The 10,329-nt window shown below is 36.3% G+C and overlaps 1 protein-coding gene across 11 annotated transcripts in view; it reads left to right on the forward strand.

The window, feature by feature from the left end:
* The window catches only part of huwe1 (HECT, UBA and WWE domain containing E3 ubiquitin protein ligase 1), a 72,935-nt gene extending 63,359 nt beyond the window's left edge, over positions 1-9,576 (forward strand). For all 11 annotated transcript variants that reach the window (XM_059332609.1, XM_059332603.1, XM_059332612.1 and 8 more), the window contains 9 exons: positions 923-1,168; positions 1,720-1,837; positions 1,932-2,072; positions 3,542-3,829; positions 4,778-4,883; positions 5,178-5,295; positions 6,250-6,431; positions 7,917-8,107; positions 8,710-9,576. In XM_059332609.1, the coding sequence (XP_059188592.1) occupies positions 923-1,168; positions 1,720-1,837; positions 1,932-2,072; positions 3,542-3,829; positions 4,778-4,883; positions 5,178-5,295; positions 6,250-6,431; positions 7,917-8,107; positions 8,710-8,812 (1,493 nt within the window). In that variant the 3' untranslated portion in view covers positions 8,813-9,576. The remainder of the gene's footprint in view (positions 1-922; positions 1,169-1,719; positions 1,838-1,931; positions 2,073-3,541; positions 3,830-4,777; positions 4,884-5,177; positions 5,296-6,249; positions 6,432-7,916; positions 8,108-8,709) is intronic.
* Positions 9,577-10,329: the final 753 nt, after the last annotated feature.

A 10,329-nucleotide genomic window follows, 5' to 3' on the forward strand; every position in this document is an offset into this window, starting at 1 on the left:
TAAATATTTGACCTGAGAACAGTGAGAAGTATTTTTTTCACATGGATTTTTAGTATACCGTTGAATAATGACTGAATACATAAGCTTAAGCAACAAAAATATTGTTTATTTTTGTTCAAGTCCAACAGACCAGTGCAATTTTTGCCATTAAGTGTAGCAACAGCATATTTAGAAATATAGTACATTTCATAAATTCAGGTAGCCTATAGGTAGTTTAAGTCCCGACCCTAATTAATCGATTTTTAAAAAATGAACAGATGCAGAAAAAAATTGTCAATATGTACTGGAAACTTAAACTGATTGTTTATGATCAGTTGTTTTTTTGTTTTTGAGATGTAAACATCTACTTGTATGGGTTTTTGTTTGTTTTTTGTCTTGTCTGTTTGTTTTTGTTTTGTTTTAAGTGTTTTGTTATAATCAAAGTTTTGTTGGTGTAGGCTACTGAACATGAATTGTATGTGATGTCAGACCATCATTTTTTTTATTGTTCAAGTAATAATAATAATAACTTTATTTATATAGCACCTTTAAAAAAACAAGTTATAAGGTGTTGTACAACAGAAATAAAACATATCAAATACAATTTACTGACAACAACAAAATAAAACAACAAGAAGAAATGACATTGGACTTAGAAAATGTAAAATTTAAAATCACCAATCACAACAAGGTAATCATACAACAATAATAAAAGGAAATTAAGACAAGGCCAATCGATAAAAAGTGAGTAGAAGTAGGGGGCAGACAAATATAAGAAATGCTCCTTTCCAATCATGAAGGTGTAGAGTGTGTCTCTGTACACTTTTTGTTGTCCACCTTCATGAAAAGAACAAAATAAATAAATAAAATAAAAAATATATATCGTATTTGTGTGTGGTGAAGGAGCATGGTTGATGTCAAATGTTGTTCTCTGTCCCCTCAGTTCTCCAGCCTGCTGTGGAGGCCTTCTTCCTCGTCCACGCCACAGAGCGAGAGAGCAAACCTCCAGTGAGAGACACCCGAGAGAGCCAGCTGTCTCACATCAAAGACGAGCCTCCACCGCTGTCTCCAGCGCCGCTCACACCAGCTACACCTTCATCCCTCGACCCCTTCTTCTCCAGGGAACCATCTTCCATGCACATCTCTTCAAACCTGCCGCCGGACACCCAGAAGTTCCTCCGCTTTGCTGGTGAGCCTTAAAAGACTTGAAGGTCCCATATTGCAAAGACTGAAATTTTAATGTATTTTTGATCATAAAGCAGGTCACAGGTGCTGTGTAAATACTGTGAAAGTATCAAAACGCTTAACCCACAGAGAAATACACAAAGCCTGTATTCAGAAACTGTGCCTTTAAACAAGCTGTAAGGACTTCTGTGACGTTGTGATGTCACAACTGTACGATATATAAGTAGAAAGTGTTGCTATAATGCAGCTACAGTCATTCCCCGGCTGCTCCAATCAGAGCAAACTGGCCTTTTTTCAGGAGAGGGGTCTTAAAGAGACAGGCGCTAAAACAGAGTGTTTCAGACAGAGGGTGAATACAGATATTCAGACAGACAGTATGAGAGACAATATGTGTTTTTTGAATATTAAGGCATGTAAACATATTCTAGTAGAAACCCAGAAAATACAAAAATGAACCTGAAAATGAACATAATGTCTCCTTTAAATAAGAGTGATAAATCTTTGTCCTCATGTTTGATTCAGTGTCTAAAGGGAGTCATTCTTGTTTCCTTTTAGAAACTCACCGCACAGTGCTCAACCAGATCCTCCGCCAGTCCACCACTCACCTGGCTGATGGACCTTTTGCCGTACTTGTTGACTACATACGCATCCTGGACTTTGACGTGAAGAGAAAGTAAGAGGGATTATCTTACACTTCTTATCCTACTTACTGTTTTATATGCAGGTATTTGTTTATCACTGATGTGCTGTTTTTTTTCTCTCTGCAGGTATTTCCGCCAGGAGTTGGAGCGACTGGATGAAGGTCTGAGGAAGGAGGACATGGCCGTCCACGTGAGGAGAGACCACGTGTTTGAGGACTCCTACAGGGAGCTGCACCGCAAGAGCCCCGAGGACATGAAGAACAGGCTGTAAGGCTCGATATTCGATATATATATCCTGATATTTTTATCGCAAAGTGAGAGCAAATGTTCAGTCAAAGTCAAATATGACATGTCACAAGTAATTTAATTGAAACCATTTATTTAAGTGAACATAAATACTGTATAACACGTGCCTTTTAAAATATATATATAAATATCAAAGCTCCACAAAGTGCACATTTAAGTAAAAAAATATCTTAATTAAAAATAGCCTATGAAATAGAATAGGCCAATGGTGGTGTAATTTGTCCAAAGGTTGCTGAAAAACACAATTTTATCTGTGGCCTCGAGGTTAGGAAATTAGCTTGTTACCACAGGGGTCGCTGGTTCGAATCCCAGGACTCACGAGTCAAGAACTATTTGTCAAATAATAGCAACAAATGACCACATTATGGGATGTCCAAAAATGACTCCCTCGGGGAAAAAAACTCATACTATAGTATGTGTATTTCTGTCAAAAATGGTCAAATTGTACTATGCCTAAAACATGCTTAAAATGGGTCAATTATAGTCTGTTGAAACATATTAGAGCATAATATAGCCAGAAATATTTATACTTATATGAGAAAATAATAAGGAACATTACAAAATAACTAAATAGTACAAACCCTAGTAAGGGCAGCATTTAGATATAAAGGAAGGGGAAAAATTAAACTATATCGATATATGCTCACTTCAGGCTAAACACTGTATAGAAACTTCCTGGAAGAGCACTGAACCTCCCACAGATAAACATTGGACACATTAGAGCTTTTTTAAGCTACGGGGACAATTTATTGAATATCTTGAAAGTCACTGATCAAGATGTTGAACACTTGAAAAGGACAATGAAGTGTATAAAGAAAATGTAATATTCATCACAGCAGCTACATAGGGAATACAGGGTTATAATTTTATTTTATTTCATTTATTTTTATTTTTCGTTTTTGTTTTGTTCTTTGTTTTAGTGGTTCTTGGTCTTTTCTTTATCTATAAATGTGGGCATGTAAACCCTCATTAATGTATGTGTCATGTTAATTCTAAAAACCCAATAAATTAAAAAAAAAAAAAAAAACTATATCGATATATGCAATATGGTCTAATTCCATATCACATCTAAAAATATATCTGTATATATTTTGTATCCAATCCACTTTATTTCTATAGCACAATTTTAGCAAACACAAGGTTTCCAAAGTGCTGCACAAACAATAAATAGATAATAAAATGCAAAGAGATGTAGTAAACAATAGAACAGTAAAATGTAATAAGATAAAATAAATTAAAAATAGGATAAAAATAAATAAAATGTAAAATGTACTGCCCGCACAAAATAAAATATGCATATATATAAATAAAAACAAACAAAACAGAAAAAATCATAAAATTATCGATATATCTTTTATATCTGTACACCTGCATTACCTCTCAGTCAGACCCAGCCAGCCTGAGTCTCACTCTGCTCCTCTGTGTTGCAGCTACATTGTGTTTGAAGGGGAGGAGGGCCAGGATGCTGGCGGCCTGCTGAGGGAGTGGTACATGATCATCTCCAGAGAGATGTTCAACCCCATGTACGCCCTGTTCCGCACTTCACCAGGCGACCGCGTCACCTACACCATCAACCCTTCATCCCACTGCAACCCCAACCACCTCAGCTACTTCAAGTTTGTGGGTCGCGTGGTGGCCAAGGCCGTCTACGACAACCGGTTACTGGAGTGCTACTTCACCCGCAGCTTCTACAAGCACATCCTGGGCAAGAGTGTCAGGTACTTCAACTACTGGCAGTTAGAGAAGAAGCTAATTGTTCAAGATGCCTGTAAAACCTATGTGCGATTTTAAAATATTCCCATAAAACCTGAAGTTTTTAGTCGTCTTCCGCCATGATTTCAATTCTGGAAAAGTCCCATCTTGCATTGCAACACTCCCACGTGTATTCTCATTTTGTGTCTTTTCATGTCTTTTTTGGTCATTTTGTCTTTTTTTTTGTTATTTTGTGTCTTTTTTTTGGTCGTTTTGTCTTTTAGTCGTTTTGTGTCTTTTTTTGGTCATTTTGTGTCCTTTTTTAGTCTTTTGTCTTTTTTTAGTTATTTTGTGTCTTTTTTTGGTCATTTTGTCTTTTTTTTAGTTGTTTTGTGTCTTTTTGTGTCTTTTTTTGTCATTGTGTCTTTTTTTTAGTTGTTTTGTGTCTTTTTGTGTCTTTTTTTGTCATTTTGTGTCCTTTTTTAGTCTTTTGTCTTTTTTTAGTTATTTTGTGTCTTTTTTTGGTCATTTTGTGTCTTTTTTTAGTTGTTTTGTGTCTTTTTGTGTCTTTTTTTTGTCATTTTGTGTCCTTTTTTAGTCTTTTGTCTTTTTTTGGTAATTTTGTGTCTTATTTAGTCGTTTTGTGTCTTTTTGTGTCTTTTTTTGGTCATTTTGTGTCTTTTTTTGGTGATGATTTCAAAGTTCTGGAAAAGTCCCATGTTGCATTGCGACACTCCCACATGTATTCTGATGCATTTCATTGGGCAAAAGAAAATAGGAATAGGAAAATAGGTCGAAAAAACTACAAATACTACAAAACGTCTTTTCCCGGCTTAAATGGGTTAATATCCCCATAAACCTTATCGATCGCTGCACTAAACACCGTGGCAACGAGAGAGCTCATTAGCTTTAATTTGCAGCCTCTTTCTTGAATATGTGCTTATTATTATGGATGTGTTTCTGTGGTGTTGCAGGTACACAGACATGGAGAGTGAGGACTACCCATTCTTCCAGGGCTTGGTGTACTTGTTGGAGAACGACGTGTCCACGCTGGGCTATGAGCTGACATTCAGCACAGAGGTTGGTGTCTCAATTAGCTTCAAGTGGAAAATTGATTCTTGTGCTGTATCCTCTCAGCTGTTGAAAAAAAAAAGACTGTGCTTGGAGGGTTTGAATCCCAAATGCTTCATGCTCTCATATAATAAGTGCTGCAAGAGTGTAATTTGCAATCTGATGGCCTTAAAATACTGTTAATGGACACGGTCTGTGACTTGCATTAAAATACTGAGCTGAAACAAGAGATACTGAAAGTCTGTGTGTGTGCTATGTGTGTGTGTCTGTGTGTGCTGTGTGTGTGTGTGTGTGTGTGTGTAGGTCCAGGAGTTTGGAGTGTGTGAAGTGAGAGACCTCAAGCCAAATGGAGCCAATATCCTGGTCACAGAGGAAAACAAGAAAGAGTATGTGCACTTGGTGTGCCAGATGAAGATGACAGGTGAGATTGTGGTTCTTTCACCAAATATTTCATTTCCTCTCATCAGCAGGGTTGTAATGATACCCAGTATTATTATTTTTTAATGCAATTGGACTTATCTTTTCATCAACAGGCTATTTTCTTTTTTTGTCATTTACTTTTTATTGTTTTTGATTTTACATGTAAATGAACAAACAACCAACATGAAGACCTATAGACAAATACAGAAAACATCAAGAGAAAAGTAAAAGCGTATAAAGGGGATTGGAAAACACCCCACGAAAAATAGAAAAAAGGCAAAGGTACAAAGAAATGAAAGTATTCTGATTGTCCAATCTGAGATTACCTGAAATCATATGCAATCCATGTTTGCCAATTTTCAACAAATACCTCTATTTGTGTTCTTAAATTGAAAGTAATTCTTTCCATTACAAAGATGCTGTATACACTATCAATCCATTCATCTGCACTAGGTGCCTCCCTCTTCAGCCATTTCTTCATTATTGATTTCTTACAGGCCACCAGTAATATTCTCAGGAAATATGTATCTTTATTCCTCCACTCCAGTTCCTCTAGATCCACCAAATATAACAAATTGAAACAAAAAGTTATTGTTGTTGAAAACACAGTCTTTAGAATTTGATGTATGATGCAACAGGCTATTTTAAACCTGTATGTAACTGTCAGTGGTGCAGAATGAAACACTAGGTGGCAGCACTGTGAAGCTGTGAACTGATCAATATGCAGCAGAGACTAAAGGTGTTTCTCTCCTGAAGAAGATGGCTGATTTATCACAAGCAGCAGCCTCCAGCTGCTCCGATACATTATTCACTAAAGCTTTCACTTTTCAGCTGCTTAATTGAAAAAAAACGCTACCGAGTTAATTACTAGAATAACACCAGTTGCATGAAAAGTAAAGAGTGTTCTCCCGATGACAGAAGGTTCCCTGAGTGAATATTTCTTACTTATTTCTAGGTGCGATCCGTAAGCAGCTGGCAGCGTTCCTGGAGGGATTCTACGAGATCATCCCCAAGAGGCTGATCTCCATCTTCACTGAGCAGGAGCTGGAGCTGCTCATCTCCGGTCTGCCCACCATCGACATCGACGACCTGAAGGCCAACACTGAATATCACAAATACCAATCCAGCTCCATTCAGGTAGAAATGAGTAAACACTTGTACAGTAGGGTCGCACATCTCTCTGAGATAAACGTTTCGATTCACATCTAGATACACAGGTTACGATACAATTCAAAAACAATATACTTTTATTATAAACCGATTAGAATCGATACAGTGTAAGAATTATACGATTTTATTTGATTCTATGGTTAATATTTGTTGTAGATAATTGTAGTTCGTCACTCACGTTTTATACTTTATTTATCTTCTGATTAATAACATAATATAAATGCGTTCCGTGTCCCTGAGCAGGTCACAGTTCACATATAAATACACAATGCAGCTTGTTATTCATGTGCAGCTGTTTGTTAAACAGAGAAAACACTCACAAACACACCGATCTCTGATTCTACAACCGATTCATCCAGGAATTCATGGCCGTTTTGTATCGATTGAGGAGGCAGCTAAACTTGTTAAACCGAATATCCGCATACAGCATTATTTTCTGCTTGTTGGTTGTAAACTTTTTGGTTTAGAAGCTTTTATTCATTTCATGGGGGAAAGTATTGCTACAGTGCAGTTATTCATTCCCCAGCTGCAATGATGGTGCAGAACAGGGACGCACCAATGTGGAAGACCCAGAAAAGCTGACTAATCAGAGCAGACTGTCTTTTTCCAAAATAACCCAGAGCGTTAAAGAAGGGTTAATACAGGTTTATTCAGACAGACCCGATGATAAAGATTATATGGTTGTTGTTTTTTTAAAGACCGGGTAAAGTCAGACCATTAACTATTTTTCCCTATTACTGTGTCCAGGATTTAAATCTCTAAATTCAGGGCTAGATGACTCATTGCACCTGATTGTTTACACTTATACTACATTAATTATTGATTCAAATGTGACTTTGTGTTCTTGTGGTGTGGAAAAGTCAGTACAAAGCTGAAATCTGGCCTGATAAATCCCCGTTAGATATCTGCCCAACTGAGAGAACTGATCCGGTTTGTTAAGCATGAAAACATTTTTTTACCGCCTCAGTCAAATGGGGACATTGCTCTTTTACATCCATTTTAATTTTAATGCAGATTTTGCGCTCACCTGTATGTAAGAAAAACAGATGTGGCCACTTTTTTTTTTGTGGAGAAATATTTTCCCAGACTGAAAAACAACAGAGACAAAATGACATTGGGAAATCAGCTCCAATAGCTTCCAGTCTTGTTTGTGCAATAAAATAAGACAAACATAAACATTCCATAAACACAAACTTACTTGGTTTTTCAGTTTAAGGTTACTTGTTTTTATTTTACTGTCACTGGTTTTATTTAACTGTTATTTATACCTCATGTATAAAGTGTTAAAGTTTTTTTTCTCTTTTTGATGTGACCATATGTTTAGTGTTCAAATGTTTTTCTCTTCTCTTGCCATTTCTGTCTGATTTGTTGTTTTGGAGCTGCTGTGACAAACACAATTTCTATTCTATTTCTTTCTAACTCAGCTGCTTTTGTCTTGTGTTCCTGTTTCAGATCCAGTGGTTCTGGAGGGCCTTGAGGTCTTTCGACCAGGCGGACCGGGCCAAATTCCTACAGTTTGTCACCGGCACGTCCAAGGTTCCCCTCCAGGGTTTCGCTGCTCTGGAGGGCATGAACGGCATCCAGAAGTTCCAGATCCACCGTGACGATCGCTCCACTGACCGCCTGCCATCTGCTCATACCTGGTAAACATCCACCATCAGAACAATCACATGTTGTGGAAATGCAACTTAGTTTTTTAACTAAGTTTTTATATTCTATATATTTGCAATAAATTAATTTCATCATTCACTATTGCAGGTTTTCCTCAAATAACTTGTTTTTGATGATCATACATCCACATTTTTTGTTTTCATTTCTTACTTTTTGAATAAAAACTTTTTTTTTTTTTTTTATCACTACGCTTCTAATGCTCAAGGTCATTTTGGACCCACGTTGTGCATTAGAAGGTGTTTATATGTTGTCACCTATTTAAAACCTGACAAAGAAGACACAAATATTAACGATCCTATTTTGCTAAATTGGTGTTTTTCCAATGGAAATTATTATTTGGTGGCTCTAATAAGTCTCAAATGTTAAAATTTGTGATTTTCCAATGTAATCTGGTGGTTCTAACAACTCTTTTAACCCTTTGATGCACAACATACAAACATTTACAAATTTACCTTGAAAATCCTTGAAAAGTGCTTGAATTTGACCACTGCTAAAGTGTACGAACCCTGTTATTAAAAGTTTTCTGGACTACTTTTCTGAAATGTAACTTTAATGTTTTTCCTCTCTTTCTCAGCTTTAACCAGCTGGACCTGCCAGCTTACGAGAGCTACGAGAAGCTGAGACATATGCTGCTGTTGGCCATTCAGGAATGCTCGGAGGGATTCGGACTGGCTTAAACGTTGAGACTCTTAACACACACAGACATGCATACAAACAAACACTTGATTTAGATTTGCCTACTCCTGACACATTCACACTGATAACCTTTGAACGCACGCACACACACTATCATAGACATTACTGGATTACTTGTTGAATGGCCTAGACTTACTGGTTTCTATTCCATATAAAACAGATAAAACCAGCGAGTGAAATGGACTGATTGACATTGCGTACAACACAGAGAGCCTCATATTGACACAATTGTGTCTCCCTTCCCAATTTAATGGCAAATGCAAGCGCGGATTCAGAGGATAAAACATGGACTAATATAAGAGACGTTTTCTTCATTTAGTTTGATTTCTCTGTACAAAAGGTTTGGGAGTTTATTATGTTTAATCTTTTTTGTTCTCTGGCTGTGTAAAAAGAAAAAAAGAGAATGTTGTTTGAACAGGATGGTTATAAAACCTTTGGGGAAAAAATGTTGGTGGTTTCTTGTTGCAAATTTGTGACCTCACAAGCCTTGACGCCGGGGAACGTTTTTATCAGGGGTATATGAACAACTTGAGAAGTTTGAGATATTCACAAAAATGCACTTTTCAAAGTTTTGTGGCATTTTTAAGGAAGGATGGTACAAAAAAATGAAGAGAAAACCTGAAGGAGATTAAAAAAAAAGACATTAACCATAAATTCTAGAGTATTTTTGGCTATTAAATCGCTGACCCAGCCTTGAGCCTTTGAATCAGAGTGGAATAACTACATGAATAAATGCATAAAATTGCGTCTATTGTCTCTTTTAACAGTGTTTTTACCTGCAGTTGAACTAATTTCATCAAAATTGAATGTGTTAAATTTGTCACCAAAGTACTAGTTGATTATTGGGCATTTTAAATCTTTTCTATTAAGTGTGTCCCCAATGATTGTGTGAAATCAATCGCACAGTTTACACCGACCGACATTGATCCCAGCGGTGAATCAGACAAACTGTCCTTCATGATAAAATCTATCAAGTACAGTCAGCTGATGTCTGATGACTGAAGACGTCCTGCAGCACATTTCTCATGCGCTGCCGCCGCAAGCTTTTAGGTTTAAACCAGGGGTCTCAAACTCAAAATGCCTGGAGGAAGTATCAAAATGACCAAAAAAGACAAAATGACTAAAAAAAGACACAAAATGACTAAAAAAAGACACAAAATGACTTAAAAAAAGACACAAAATAACTTCAAAAAGACATAAAGAACACAAAATGACCAGGAAATACACAGAATTACCAAAAGACACAAATATTTAAAAAAACAAAATGACCAAAAAAGACACAAAATTACTAAAAAACAAACACTAAATGACTTTAAAAAGACACAAAATGACCAAAAAAGACACAAATTTATAAAAAAAAAAAAGACACAAAATTACAGAAAAAAAACGAAAATACTTAAAAAAGACAAAATGACAAAAAAGACAGTGACTAAAAAATACACAGAATTACCAAAAAAGACACAAATATTAAAAAGAAACAAAATGACAAAAAAAAGAC

This window comes from Centropristis striata, chromosome 5, assembly GCF_030273125.1.
Source record: "Centropristis striata isolate RG_2023a ecotype Rhode Island chromosome 5, C.striata_1.0, whole genome shotgun sequence".
NCBI lineage: Eukaryota > Metazoa > Chordata > Actinopteri > Perciformes > Serranidae > Centropristis > Centropristis striata.